At 35.5% G+C, this 15,737-nt stretch overlaps 1 protein-coding gene across 2 annotated transcripts; it reads left to right on the top strand.

Annotated features, from left to right (window-relative positions):
* The first annotated feature begins 3,960 nt into the window (after window positions 1–3,960).
* LOC124451138 (ornithine decarboxylase-like) lies at window positions 3,961–15,495 on the top strand. 2 transcript variants are annotated; one of them, XM_047001768.1, is made up of 15 exons: window positions 3,961–4,116; window positions 4,249–4,381; window positions 4,687–4,749; window positions 5,104–5,226; window positions 6,638–6,691; window positions 7,499–7,535; window positions 7,695–7,771; window positions 9,083–9,255; window positions 11,024–11,069; window positions 11,380–11,468; window positions 11,728–11,809; window positions 12,148–12,231; window positions 12,403–12,565; window positions 14,025–14,053; window positions 14,813–15,495. In XM_047001768.1, exons 4-15 carry the CDS (start codon window positions 5,128–5,130, stop codon window positions 15,245–15,247), a joined length of 1,368 nt encoding a protein of 455 aa, XP_046857724.1. In that variant the 5' UTR covers window positions 3,961–4,116; window positions 4,249–4,381; window positions 4,687–4,749; window positions 5,104–5,127; the 3' UTR covers window positions 15,248–15,495. The 2 variants fall into 2 exon arrangements, with proteins under 2 accessions (XP_046857724.1, XP_046857723.1); XM_047001767.1 differs by lacking the exon at window positions 4,687–4,749.
* Window positions 15,496–15,737: the final 242 nt, after the last annotated feature.

Genomic DNA, 15,737 nt, shown 5'->3' with positions numbered 1-15,737 from the left:
TTTCTGTTATTGGTGTATGAACTGGTCATTAAAATTTGATAAATTAGCAGTCGTATTGCAGAAGGCAATAAAGTTCGAAAACTCAGTTTAAGGAGTGACGGTTGTCCGTAATCTTAACGATATCAATTCAAATATTCCGTATCGCAAAGAACCAACGTTTGGAACTCCGTAACGTAAAAATCGTGCACAACCACTGTAAATATCCTTTCGAAGTGTTAAATATAATTGTCAAAATACAGTCCCATCGTTCGAGTGAAGTTTAGAGAAGAGTGAACCAGCACTTCGTACATATTGTGCGAAAGATTGATTTATTTTGTTGCTTTCAGTGTATTTTATACGTTGATATTAAATTACTGTGTATTTTTTGCAGTTAAATTATACATAACTGTACACTCTTGTGTAGTGTTTTAATCAGTATTGATCTGATGTTGAAACCTAAGTCCTTGTATACTCCAGTGTGATATCTTCATCAGGAATGATCTGATGTTGAAACTTGAGTTCTTATATACTCCAATGTAGTATCTTTATTAGGAAAGATTTGATGTTGAAATTTGAGTCCTTATATACTCCAGTCTAGTATCTTCATCTGGAGTAAATCTGATGTTGAAACTTGGGTTCTTACATACTCCAATTTAGTGTCTTAATCAGTGGTGATCTGATGTTAAACTTGGGCTCTTATATACTCCAGTCTAGTGTCTTCATCAGGAGTGATCTGATATTGAAACTTGAGTTCTTATTTACTCCAGTCTATTGTCTTCATGAGGAGTGATCTGATGTTGAAACTTGAGTTCTTATGTACTCCATTCTAGTGTCTTCTTCAGGAGTGATCTGATGTTGAAACTTGAGTTCTTATTTACTCCAATCTAGTGTCTGCATCAGGAGTGATCCGATGTTGAAACTTGAGGTCTTGTATACTCCAGTGTAGTGTCTTTATTAGGAAAACTTGATATTGAAACTTAAGTTTTTATATTCTTCAGTCGAGTGTCTTCATCAACAGTGATATATTTTTGAAACTTGATCTCTTATACACTGCAGTCTAGTGTCTTCAACAGTAATGGATGTTTAATTTATATCGTTATATACTACTTTTCTAATGCCTTGGTTTCCTTGGCCATCACCCAAATGTGTGCTATCTTGAAGTTTAGTGAGGGATCTGATGTTGATACTTAAGGCCCTATATACTCCAGTCTAAGTACTTCATCAGGAGTGATCTGATGATGAAACTTGAGTCCATATATACTCCAGTCTAATGTCTTCAACAATCTGGAGTGTCCAATGTTGAAAGATGAAACTCTATATGTCTTTGTATAAGCCACCTTTAATTACATTTAATGTTTTGTCTCCGAATAACATAGTTGTAGCTGATCCAGGTAAAGTTGTCGCTGATTTAATCGTAAAAGAAATACATCAAAATGCTGGGGGCTGCAAGGTGGACTTACAGCATCAATAATTGATGTTATGATGTCACTACTTACTGTGTAAAATGGTCGTCCCGAAGTCAGTGTTGTCCTGAGTGAATGAATAGAGAGCTTTTAACAAAGACTACGAGTACGACTACGAGTACGAATTACGTCATTTTGGCGCGAAAACATAGTTTTGACAACAACAACACGTAGCCGTCATCAATCTGAGTACGATGTTTTGTAAAAAGATCGTAGTCGCGACTACGATGTCTTTTTAAGCAAAGAAAGTAGGTATATTTTTTCATTGTGTAAGAAATTAGTTTACAGTACTATTTTTGAGCATCTAAGCTTTACTTTAGAACCTTTTTTGAGCGCATATGTACATTTAAAAGGAAATATGACCTTGATAACTTTCATGTATTTCGTACGCAAAGTGAACGGTAAACAAACAATAAAATAGTACAAATATATCGTACATAAAACTTAAAATAGTGAAGATTTTTCACTCTAAAGAGTACTATGTTCTCGCAAAATCAATATTACCGATTACTTGATATCATTATTGACAAATGGAGCCGTAGCTTCTTCGCAAACGTCGATGTTTTTGACAATAAAAAGTCTCGTTCTGTTGTTTATAACTAAAACTAAATTTTGACGAAGCGACAACGATAACAAACTTCCTCGTGCCATTCTCTTAGACCAGCGGTCTCCAAACTTTACAGCCAAAGGGCCACATGAACTTTCATCCAGCATGTTGAGGGCCGAAGAATATAAAAATTTCCACGTTATCCTTCAGCTTTTTAAATTTCACAATGTGCTTGAAACGGAAGTAAGAAGTTGGGAGAAAAATTGACGTAAGCCACTCTTGCTAGTTGGCTTGCGACATAACGTGAACTTTCTGCACAAAGTTTATTTTGTTTAATAATAATATTATTTTTTCTTAAGTACCTCTGCGGGCCGGATTGGGGGGCCCAACGGGCCGCATCTGGCCCGCGGGCCGTAGTTTGGAGACCCCTGTCTTAGACAGTCAAACTTCGTACTCGTTGTCGTAGTCGTACTCTTGCTAAAGCTCTCTATTGTCTCGTAAGTTATAGAGCTTTAATTAGTACTTTCAATGTCGTAATGAAATTGATGTCCTGATTTCTGTTTGCAGGCTGCAACTTCAGTCAATCAATCATGTGGAAAGAATTTTTGTTCATTCTGGTTTGTTTGTTATGATTCTTTTACAGAATACACAGCTGCTACCCCTTTCTCCACTAATATTTGGAAAATTTATACAAAAAAAAGAACATGGTCATTTTATGTACTTCAACCACGAACCAAACTGGTTTGTGGTTGTTGTACGTAAACTTAGTTACCTGTATTTAATCTGGTTGATTTACTTCGACTGATTTATATACTTCCGAGTTAGCTTTTGCTCACGAAAATTTAACCCAGCAAATGGCAACATGCTCCTATAAACAACCACATACCAGCGAAGGGTCAATCTAAACTAGTGCATTAAGCCACTGTTTAACCATGTTTGAACAGATCATGCTTTTAATCATACGTTTTGGTTTATTTTAGCTATCAAATTGCCAATTATTTCAAATGCAAGAGTTTTGTTTTAAAGGTTTTTTTGTGAAATAAGTTCGAACGTTTGAGTGCAATTAATGCATCATCAGGACATAATATGGTTATTAAATTAATCAAATGATATTATGTATCTCATTACTGTCTTTTTCACGGTGGAAAATATTTTTGCCTCGAATTGAGCTGTTTTATGGTTAATGTCAAATTGTTGTATGGATGTTCTCTTCACTTTGTCTTCAAATGTATCTATATTGTATTTTCTGTAGAATTGCATTTACCTATCTAATCTAGTTGCTTGGAAAACATAGTCAATGTTTTTCTTATGTGACTGTACTAGTAAGGTAGGAATCATGGGGAATTATAAGGAGTATGTTTGGCCTAACTATCTGCAACCTAACACAACGTTAGGGAGCTTTAGCAAGAACTACGAGTACGACTACGACATTTTGGCGCGAAAACATTGTTGTGACAACAACAGTGAACTCTACAACAGTGAACTCTACAACAGTGAACTCTACAACAGTCAACTCTACAACAGTCAACTCTACAACAGTCAACTCTACAACAGTCAACTCTACAACAGTCAACTCTACAACAGTGAACTCTACAACAGTCAACTCTACAGTGAACTCTACTTGTAAGAATATTTTTTCATTGTGTAAGGAATTAGTTTACAGTACTATTTTCGAGCATCCAGGCTTTATTTTAGAACTATTTTTGAGCGCAGATCTACATTTTAAACGAAAATATGATCTGCAAAACTTTCGCGTATTTCGTACGCAAAGGAAAACAAACAGTAAAATAGTACAAATATATCGTACATAAAATGTAAAGATGTTAGTTGTGAAGATTGTAGTCTAAAGAGTCCTATATCCTCGCAAAATCAGTCAGTGGATGCATCGTTAATTTGCATAAAATACGTCATCATTGTCATATATGGATATCATTAGGAACCACGTGATTTAGTTTTGTGAAATCCCACCACATGGCGCATGCCTCGGATCATCTGCGAGCATCTCATTTCTTTCGTGTTGTTCGTTTCTTCAATTCTTTTATATTTCTATGTGGTTTTGCCTTTACAACAGCAACAATTTCGTCCGAGAAGAAAATCGGTGGTTCGTTCGGTGACCCTGGTGTTAGGGTATGTATTTTGTAGAGTGTTTAACTGTTGATTTATCGTTCGAAAGTTTTCATTTTGCGAACATCAACCACAAACCTACTTGCATGTCTGCAGATAAGTCAACAATTTTTGAATTCGTATTTTCGTTCATAGGGAGGGTGTACGGCAATATTTTATACCACAGACAACAAAATCAGTGGCTTCTGGCTCTATAAACTGAAACTGGACTTCTACTTTGGCCGGGATCTCGACCCGAGCTAGCATTTGCTAAGGGAAAAATTTCAAGGTATGCGTTGTCATCGACTTATTAATTTTAATGAATGAGTTCTATCTCGTACATTTCAGCGTCGTTGTATTGATAACAGTGGTTTAAATATGCCATGATGTGTGAATGTAATATCAAATCGGTTTGAAATGCTTGTTGTATATGGCACGTGTATAGTTGGGACCTGATGCTTCAATTCCCAATACGCCTGCCACTCCAATATGAAACTCAAATTTTCGATATCAGATCACATTTGATGAAGAAAGACACTAGACTGCAGTATATAAGGACTAAAATTTTTACATCAGATCACTTCTAATCTTTAGATCACTTCAGATCACTTGACTGGAGTATACAAGGACTGAAGATTCAACATCAGATCACCCCTGGTAGAGACACTCCACTGAAGTACATGAGGACTCACGTTTTAACATCAGATCACTTCTGATGAAGACACTAGATTTGAGTGTATAAAGACTAAAGTTATAATATTGGATCCTTCCCAAGGAAGACACTAGACTTGAGTACATTTACAAGGATTCAAGTTTCAACATTAGATCTTCCAACATTCTGTTCATTGTAAAAAAGAATAAGATAAAGATAACAAACTTGATTTTCAAAACATACATTGTGTCACCTCGAGCAATTATAATGTTCTAATCCTAAAATTTGAATTTCTCACAGCTACCGTTCTTGGATTTTTTCACGCATTTGATGATACATTTTCCTTTCATTTTCATTAGTTTTTTTAACTGACCGTCTTGAAAATGAAGATTGTTACACCAAACCCAGAAGTCTCCCTCTTTGAAGATGGTGTTACCACCCAGGAAATCATCACCACAATGATGGAAATGAATGAAAATGAGGTAAATATTTCTAAGTTTGTACTCTGTATCAGAAAATGTAATTCAATTGACTTATGGAAATTTGCACTTCCCTCTAGCATCTTCTTTGACCTTGATTGTGTTATGTACTCTCCCACCCTTCCCTCTGTCATCCAACATTTTTGATGTTGACAGTTTAGCACACAATTGTTTGGCAACTATTATTGAATGACGATGAAGACAAACTTGCCCTCACCAAGTTTTCTTTGTAGAAAACGTTGCGGATTATTTAGTCAGAGTCATTGTGCCATAAGACCAGCTTGTCTTTTATTGTTTTTGTCTTAATCTTTTGTCTGCTTACCAGAACTCCTTCATGTAATTTACAGTGTTTACTTTCTATTTGCCATAATACATGAACTTAACTAGTGCTATTTCTGTATTTTGACCACACACACCCCTATACTGCTCAAGGAATATGTTTGTTTGCCAAGAAATCAGTTTTGGCAATCTGTTAATTATAAACCTCGGAGGTGAAATGTATTAAAATGCCTTAATTATGCTACATTTTTTGTTTCTGCTTAACAACTCCAGGGTACTAAGTCTTGCCATTTGACAGTCTAGGGGGGCATTGCATTTATCTGCGACAGTGGCAGACACAAAGGGGGGTGGTTGCCCCCCTATATTTCTCAAATAAAACATTTTAACCAACTTTAGTGAAATATAACCTTATTGACAAATTGTTGGTATTTGCCTTCCTTTTCATGGTGATTCACGATAGCATGTTTTTAAAGTAAAGTTTCTACTACATTTCAAACTTTGAACTGAGCCCGTAGCACTTTCCTCCAGATATAATGTGCATTTGGAAAGCTCTGGAAACTTCAAGGCTGTATTGATAATTAATTCACATGTAGTGAATCAATTAACCCACTTATGTAAATGGCATAATTGATCACTAATCCAAATCCCAACCTTAATTTACTTAAATCTTTTAAGCTAAGAAAGCAAATGAAACTCATCAAGACAAGTGTTTTTGCAAAAAATAATTTTCAAAAAACTTCTTCAGCAGTAAGAAGCTTTGATGTTGGGGTTTGAATTAATTTTGCGTTTTACCTAACATGGACTTATTATGTTGTATTTGTTGCAGTCTAGCTTATATTTAGTTTGCATATTTTTCATGATTGAACAGTTCAGGCAAAAGCTGATAATTTACCATTTGTTAAGATTTATTAATATTTATTCATTTAGATATGACTTATTTAAGCATTTGAGCCTCATTGTTCCAGCAATATTTCAGATTATCATTCTATTCATTTTCCGTCACCTCCCCCCCCTCACCACTGCTGCAGTCCACCCCACCCCCCCAATCACTGATATTCAAGCTATCCCCACAAATTTGAATGTTTCTCCTCTTAAATCAACACAACTAAGGTCATTTGTTGCCTTTGTGCTCTAGGACGATGCATTTTACTGTGTAGATATTGGTGACATTTTACTGAAACATTACAAGGTAAAGATAGCAACTGTAAATGCAGTGTCAAGGAATATATATATTGCAAGAACAAAAGGTCAATTTAACCTCAAACTTGTTAACTCTCTATTACTTCCAATTGAGCACCACATCACAGCTGCCCATCATGACAATAAAATCATGTCATGACCTTGACTGATAGTCGACCTCCATATAATCATGTAATGACGATGACGGACTGTCTACCATCTTACAATCATGTACGTAATCACCATGACTGACAATCTACCATCCTACAATCATTCAATGACCATGACTAACTGTTTACCATAGTACATTCTTGCAATGACCATGACTAACTGTGTACCATCCTACCATCATGCAATGACCATGACTAACTGTGCACCATCCTATCATCATGCAATGACCATGACTAACTGTGTACCATCCTACCATCATGCAATCACCATGACTGACAATCTACCATCCTACCATCATGCAATGACCATGACTGACTGTGTACCATCCTACCATCATGCAATGACCATGACTAACTGTGTACCATCCTACAATCATGCAATGACCATGACTGACTGTCTACCATCCTACAATCATTCAATGACCATGACTGACAGTCTACCATCTTACAATCATGCAATGACCATGACTGACTTTCTACCATCCTACAATCATGCAATGACCATGCCTGTCTACCATCTTACAATCATGTAATGACCATGACTGACAATGTACCATCCTACAATCATGCAATGATTGCAATGATGCAAGACTTCGATGTACAATGGTTATTAAAATATATGTTTCTATTTACTGTCTCTTTCACAGTGGAAGAAATTGTTGCCGCGAATTGAGCCGTTTTATGGTAAGTGTCAAATTTTTGTGTGGGTGCTCTCTTCATTACGTGGAATTGCATTTAAAAAGCAGATTTTCTATTCTTCGGAAAAACTGCTTTTACCCAACGTAGTTGATATGAACCGAAAATAAAGTTGTTTTTTTCTTATGTTGAGCAATATTGTTTCAGCAATCAAGTGTAATACGGATCCACTTGTACTTGAGATGATGGTCAACCTAGGGATGGGATTTGATTGTGCTAGTAAGGTAAGGATCATTGGTGTGTTATTAGGAACATGGTTGACTAAACCATTAGCAAACCCATCGCTACATTGTCCAATGGGAAAAATTTAGAAAAGAAAGAAAGTACCCGGTTAGCGTCGATAATGTGATGCAACTGCAGAATTTAATTGAAAATATTGTAAATTATTTATGGAGAGTATAGTTTCATGACGTCGTTAATTTTTGACTTTCGCGGAAATGCTTTGTCACACCTCCTACGTGAAGTAATGTTCTTTAATGATTTTCAAAATCATTTGGGTGATTAGTTGCGTTTCATTATAAATCACTATGATTGATTCAATACTTTGATAAACAATTGCGCAGAAACAAGTCATCTTGTGATAACAAAATATTAATCAGAACAAGACGAGAAGTGAACTGTAAATTTTCGACTGTGTTTTAAAGTCATCCTCAGACAGAAAGAGACTGTGGAAGAAGATGACTGTCTGAGGATCACTTTAAAATAAAGTCGAAAATTCACAGTTCACTTCTCGTCTTGTTCTTATTCATATTTTCTAATCTCAAGGTGTCTTGTTACTTCGGAATTTGTTTTTTACTATATTTTTTTAAATTGTCGGCTGGACATGGTTATTGCGCTAAAGGTCTTTTGAAAGACAGTCGTAATACTTGTTTAACGTGAGTCAGCGTTTACGTGCATACATCAGGTGAGGAAAATAACATCCTTAGATAGTTAAATCGATTTTAAGAACATTTGCTATATATTTTAATGGTAAAAAATTCTACATGGTCTTTTTGTGCTTGGCGGTAGGTGACAACACGACGGAAGTGACGTAAAAAGGATAAAACGCAGTTCTAGGTTTTTCAACATTTTCTTTGATTATTCGCACAAACTATATCGTCAAACTATACACATATCCGGCATCTTAACTGAAATTTTTAGTTCTGTTTTTTAAATTTGCTATTAACAGCTGTATTCATTATAATGAAAGCTTTGTCTTCAATTCGTGTAGCTATTTTATGTCGCATACGGTGCGAAATCACTTCTAAGAATGAAGAAATCATTAGAAAAAGATTAATGATACGAATTCATTTTGTCCTATCGAATGTGATATAAATATCCAAAGAAGTTATTTTTCAGACCTTGATATGGGCATTTATATCATTATTACACTGCTGTTGTGCATTTGAAGTCTGGAACTACGTAGTCGACCATTTATAGCAATGTTGGAGGAAAAAAGTATAATCCTACCAATTGCAATTCACATGAGCAAACTTCAGTTAATTCATTTCCATACTATATAAAAATTACATGCATTGATTATAATAATTTTTCAGGTTGAGATGCAGACGATGCTTGCATTAGATGTCAAACCTCATCAAATCATCTTTGCAAATCCATGCAAGCAAATGACGCATTTGAAATATGCTGTTGATCATGATATTGATCTTATGACTTTTGATAATGAAAGGGAGTTAAGGAAGATCAAGGACCTTGCTCCAAACTCCAGGTTGGTATTGGGTCTAAATTATATTTACCAGTTAAAGACATTACGTACCTACTAGACTGGAGAATATTTGCACTCAGTTTCAACATCAGATCACCCCTGACAAAAACACAAGACTCGAGTATATAAGGACTCAGTTTAAATATCAGATCACTTTAATGAAGGCATCTCAAATTTTAAAATAACCTATACTAGGAATACTAAATTGCAGTCGATATAGTGTTAATGACGTGAGAGTTTCTTGTTTCCAGCAACAAAGAATAGAAATTACCTGATAACTTAACAAAAAAATAACATAATAAGATAAGGAAGCGAAGTAACGTGTTTCATAGCTGTACTATTTTCTGATTTTTTGTGCTAGAGAGTATGATTGTTTCCAATGAAATGCCAGGCGGGAAACGGATTCTCCATATAAATATTAGAGCCCAAAAAATAATTTTGAGCATAGTCATAAACAATTCTGTTTTATGAAATTTATTAAAATAGTGACGTTTCGTCTTGACTCAAGACATCTTCAGATTAATAAGGAAGTTAACAAGAATTATAGATATATATTGAGTTATTAACATAGTTAGAGGTATCAGATTAATGTGGATGTGTTAGTGTGATGTGATGTATAGTTAGGTTGAGGTGTTGAGACTAGAAAAGCTTAAGAAGGATGGAGCTGCCTTGGGTGTTAAGTGAAGGTTTTAGTTTTGGAGATGAGGAGTTTCGTGGATCATGAGGTCGAATGTGTGCTCTAGTTATGAGACTTTTCATGCCCGAATTGAAACCACCAGAAAACTATTCAAACTCAATTGCTATCCAACTAATATGTTCGACCACATTGTCCATCGTTTCCTTGACACAAAATTCGAACAGGAACCACTTGTCCTTAGTGTCCCAAAGAAAATAGTGTATTTCTGTCACCCATTCCCCGGCTGTCACTCGTTACAAATTCGCACACAAATCAATCGTCTCTACAACGCTGCTTTCCCTCATCTCAATGTCAGATTCGTCTTTCGTACCCCCACACGAATCTCTTCATTTTTTCCCGTTAAGGGTAAAATTCCCAAGTCTCTGAGATCTAGCGTTGTTTATTTATACACGTGTCGATGCTGTTCCGCATCGTATGTGGGTGAAACCACACGCCACTTACACAGCAGAATCTCGGAACACTTGGGGATCTCTCCCTTGACTGGAAAACGCTATACTTCCCCATTAATGTCAAGTATTGTTTCTCATAGTAACTCCTCCAACCACCCTGCTTCGCCAGACGATTTTAAAATCATCTCATTCTGCTCCGACACGTTCGATTTCATGATCCACGAAAGCCTCCTCATCTCCAAACTAAAACCTTCACTTAACACCCAAGGCAGCTCCATCCCTCTTAAACTTTTCTAGTCTCAACACCTCGCCCTAACAATAAATCACATCACACTTACACATTCACACTAATCTGATACCTCAAACTATGTAAATAACTTTCTCTATATCTATAATTCTTGTTAACTTCCTTATTAGTCTGAAGATGTCTTGAGTCAAGACATAGCGTCACTATTTTAATAAATTTCATAAAACCAAATTGTTTATGACTTTGTTCAAAATTATTTGTTGAGCTCTAATATTTATATTGAGTATGATAGTTTACTAACATGACTTCATTAGCTTATGAAATACTGTATGAAAATCAAAATCTCAAGCGTTCTTCAAGTTGTTTGTTTGTGTGGGTTTTTTTTAATTCAGATTGTAGTAATTCTTGTGATGAAATGTCTTTTTTTCTGGTATTTAGATTACTACTACGACTATTGACCGATGACTCAAAGTCTCTTTGTCAGGTTTGAGTCGCTTTTGCAGTGTTTTCTTGAATTACGTACCTTTATTTTTTATTTGTTTATTTAAAGTGTTAATGCAATTAATTTTGACCCTCCTTTTTTTCTCTTTAACTAAAAATCCACAGTTTTAGAATCAATTTGATATATAAATAAGCATTTTCTTTTTAGTAAAAGTTAGTTAATTTTACCCCTGAATACGGACCTAATGTGCGAACTTTCAAGTGGCCATGTTAACAAGTTATGACGTCATAAGTGAAACGAGTTTTGTTTACGAAGAGCTAATTTCAGATTTCTTTGTTGCTTTTATTATTAGCTTGGCCTGAAATATGGTGCTCCGCTTGAGCAATGTCAACATTTGCTTGAAGTTGCTTACCAACTTGACTTGAATGTCGTTGGTGTAAGGTATGATGATTTGTCTTTATCCCAATAAAAACTCCGTTGTGTTTCGTGGGATTTTAAATCGTAGTGTTGTTTGCTAGTCAAATCTTTTGTTAAAAACGAAGGTTCTGTCTTTGTAATTATCGATGTTCAAACAATCTTTAAGGACTGTTCACATGAGACGTATGATCTTGCTTTGGTATAAATTTACTATCAATATTTACTTTGCGTTCCTATTGCTTTTGCTAGTTTGCATCATTTGTGTGTATTTTTTTTCTTCAAGTTTCCATGTTGGTAGTGGATGTTTTGATGCCACGGCTTTTAAAACTGCCATTGAATCTGCAAGAATGGTTTTTGATTGGGCCGTGAGTACATAATTTTGTGTGTATAACTTGTCATCTTTTTGGAGAAAAGTTTGCATATATTTATACTCGTCATGTTCCTGTTTGGCATTGGGTAACAGTGATGTTCAACTTTTTTATATGAAGTTTATATGGAGTGTACGTACGGTATACAGTGGCATAGTTAGCGGTCCTGCTCTTCCTGTCCAGTAGGACTACCAGTTGCGTAAAAAATAAATAAAATAATTTACACTTACGTAATGTATGCTCCCGAGGGAAATAGTGAATTTTGATTTCCGAGAGTTTTGATAACAAACAATACATGAGACTCGAGTTATAAAATTGATGGATATTTGTTATAGGAGAAGATTGGATATTATTTCACACTCCTGGACGTAGGAGGTGGATTTCCCGGCTCCGCCAGTAAAGATATTTGTTTTGAAGAAGTAAGTCTTAGTAATTTAAACCAGACTTGTAGACTTGTTATTACCATGATGCACTACTTGGCAAGCGGTATGGTTTTCAACTTCATATACAATGGTACCTTGGAGTACTGAGTCATTCACAAGCTTATCTTCCGTCTTCTTTCTTTGCGTAATGATTTTTTGATTGTGTAGGTGTGTTTGGTTTTGAATAAAACCTTGGAAGAATGCTTTCCATCAGAGAATGTGAAAATAATCGCCGAACCAGGTCGCTTTTACGTAAGCACAGCTTTCACTTTAGTCACGAATGTGACGTCAAGACGAGAGACTAGCGCGAAGTTTACCTTTTTGAATAAAGGTGAGCAAGTTGTTGTATTGGGGCGGGGCTACGTATGCATTTGAATCAGAGATGTAGCAGTATAAGCTTTTACCCGCTGTGTGTATTCCAGCAGTTGTTTCTGCTGCAAAATACTGTCAGACTTCAGTAAAAGAATCAGTCAAAGTATTTTTGTATTAACAAAAAGAAGTATCGGCTAAAATTGAAAAACTTGCCTGAAAATAAAACATGTTATGCTTGACACAACATGACGCTAGATTACCTTCACACATGCTGATTTATGATTGAAAGTCGGAGTGCGGAAATTTAATTTTACATATAAAAATTTACTAATAAATACCTTTAAACTGTTAAACAATGACTTGCAAAATTAACCAGCCACAACTAAATATTCGAGTCATAAAATTGCCGAAGCCGGAGTTTGAAACCGGAGTTCAGAATTGACAAGAGGTCGGAGCTGAAAAACCGGAATTAGCACATCCCTACAGTATGCATTCCGCACATTAATACTAGCAAACTAAAACCTTGCCAAATCCTGGTTGTCTGGCACCCCCACAAGAAAAATTCAAGAGAAGTGGTGTACATACTGGAGATTAATATAACAGTATTAGAGGCTATGAAATTGTACAGTAAGACTTAGTAAAATTATAACTTCTCATTTCAAAGGCAATTAAATATTTTATACGACCACCATTTGCAATTGAGTTACTACCATGCGCGTTTTCATTGAAACATTGAAATTGAAATAAATTACTAAGCGCGCATTCATTCATTAAAAAAAAATAAAAAGCTTATAACACTGTTATTAGTAATAAAGTAAATGGTTTGAACTCGGGAGTCTCGTTACATGTTTGTAAATGTAGATCGTCCAGGTTGGTATAGTCTTGAGAATTACTGTTTTTGTTGTTGTTGACTGACGTTTGGACAACCTTAACGGTAGTCATCTTCAGAGTCAAAAGATGACTACCGCTTAGGTTGTCCAAACGTCAGTCAACAACAACAAAAACAGTCCTTCTCAGGACTATACCAACCTGGACGATCTACATTTACAAACATGTAACGAGACTCCCGAGTTCAAACCATTTACTTTATTACGATCATTTGGACGTAAATATTTAGTTACACTATATTTTATTTGCTACGGTATTACTGAGTATTTTTCTTTGTCTTTAACTCTAATTAATGTCAATTAGCACTTTTTAATTTTAAAAATTAGAGCGCTTGTTATTTTGTTTCTGTAGCATATCTCTGTTTTATTAATGTGGATTAACATTTGTTAGTTTAAATGAAACGCTTGTCTTTTCCTTGTCTGTAAAATATCTCTGTCTTATTAATGTCAGCTAGCCTTTGTTTGTTTCATTGGAACACTTGTTCGACAACAGAATCCTGACTTTCCAAATCACAAATTTTCCTACGTATTTGTAAATCGCTGACTGAAATACTGAAAATCTCATAAAAGTTTATTCTGCATTTTTTTCAGGGAATCTTTCTCAGACAAAGTCTTCAAAGGTAAGAAATCAATTATTAATATATATCTGTGTGCCTAAGAATGACCGCTACTGTGCTTTTCGGGGTATGTGTATAGAGCAAGAAATATTATTTTTTACTTGGTCCAAGGACTGAAGGGTTGGACTCAGTGGTTGGACTGCATCATTGGTGATGTACAGTGTACAATGTGTGGACAAGAAGATAAACCCTCCCCCCTCCCACCCCTTATGAAAATTACACAGCCGTTCAAAGATATCAATAGATTGCTTCATGATAGATAGGCTGTTTTATCATATACCAATTTTCACAGTTCTTTGGTCAGCAGCATCTTGTTTGACCGAAAAAGCGCGGGAATTTTTACAAAGCTTTTTTGGTCTTATTCGTTTAAATATTCTTCTGGGAAAATAGATATTTCGTTTGTATACGCTGTTGTCAGTATTCATTTTAAAAATTCATTTGTAAATAAATACTTTTTGACTGAAATCTAGGGTAACCGTGTGTTTCGCTCGGTCTCAGTCAATAAGTGATAATTAGCTGTTATAGCTTAGTCTGCACATAAACTTTGAAAGTGAAAGTTTTTATTCATTACGCGCATTTTTATTTCATTTATTCTTCACATTTTTACACATTTCTCCAAATTTTACGAGCTGCGAACGTATATTTGTCACCCATAGTATTTCATTTCCCAACGTTCTGCGGTCAACCAGCTCTGGGTCACACTTTAAAAAATTTAATCAATTTCGCCTATTGATACCGTTTACTGTTCCTTCGTATTCTCAGGGATACATGTATTACATCAACGAAGGTGTTTATGGCTCTTTTAACTGTCTCATATTCGATCATGCTACCGTTGAACCGATACTCTTACGTCATCACCATGACAACGTAGAAAAGTACCCGTCAAGCATTTGGGGTCCTAGTTGCGACTCAATGGATTGCGTTGCCAAGAGCGTGATGTTGCCAGAATGTGACGTGGGTGATTGGCTTTACTTTAAAGAGATGGGAGCCTACACCTTGTCTGCTGCCTCTGGGTTTAACGGCTTTCTTCCTCCGCAATGTCTCTATTTTATTACATTCGGGGCAAAGTCAGCTCTTGAAAAGTTACTGCCAACGATTTCGTTCGTCAAAGTGAAGGCGAAAAAGGTTGTCCAAGAATATTGTGATAATTTTCTGAACTTCAACATCGATATTCAAATGATTGCATCAAATGCTTAGTTTGAGTTGCCTTCGTCAAATTTCGCCGTTTGTGTGGACTTGGGAAAAGGATAGATACCTACACAGTATATATATTTATGACAACGAAGGATTCTTCAAACCGAGAATAATTTATTTCTTTGCTTTCTTTATAATGTGCATTTTTGATATATTGATTGCATTTGGCGATTAGCGCAGTATCTTGATAATGTAGTTGTGATAGTTAAATTATATGCTAGACATCTCAAATTAGATGTATATCCAATATATGGATTGTGTTTGAGGAAGTTGTAAAATGACTTGCTAATACAGGGTGTCCCAGAAGAAAAACGGAACCCACATGAATTAATGACGTATTCGCTTAAATTATTTTACAGAACAATGTAATTAGCATTCAGAACGAACTTTACAGGTCTGTGCCTCTAGGATGTTTAAAGGTATTTACGGTCTTAGTTCAAGCAAACCAAGTTGAAAGTACAATCATGCACTGATATTATCTCTAATTTATTAC

The sequence above is a fragment of the Xenia sp. Carnegie-2017 genome, unplaced genomic scaffold (assembly GCF_021976095.1).
Source record: "Xenia sp. Carnegie-2017 unplaced genomic scaffold, XeniaSp_v1 HiC_scaffold_24, whole genome shotgun sequence".
NCBI lineage: Eukaryota > Metazoa > Cnidaria > Anthozoa > Malacalcyonacea > Xeniidae > Xenia > Xenia sp. Carnegie-2017.
The sequence above is the reverse complement of the archived record's forward strand: the minus strand, read 5'-3'. Positions and strand labels throughout refer to the sequence as shown.

What these genes read in the sequence shown, in the direction of transcription:
- LOC124451138 (XM_047001767.1), top strand. Translation starts at nt 5,128, where the DNA reads ATGAAGATTGTTACACCAAACCCAGAAGTCTCCCTCTTTGAAGATGGT. An exon ending in TTTTACTGAAACATTACAAG is followed by an intron (nt 6,692 to 7,498) that starts GTAAAGATAGCA and finishes TCTCTTTCACAG; the next exon opens with TGGAAGAAATTGTTGCCGCG. An exon ending in GTTTACCTTTTTGAATAAAG is followed by an intron (nt 12,566 to 14,024) that starts GTGAGCAAGTTG and finishes CATTTTTTTCAG; the next exon opens with GGAATCTTTCTCAGACAAAG.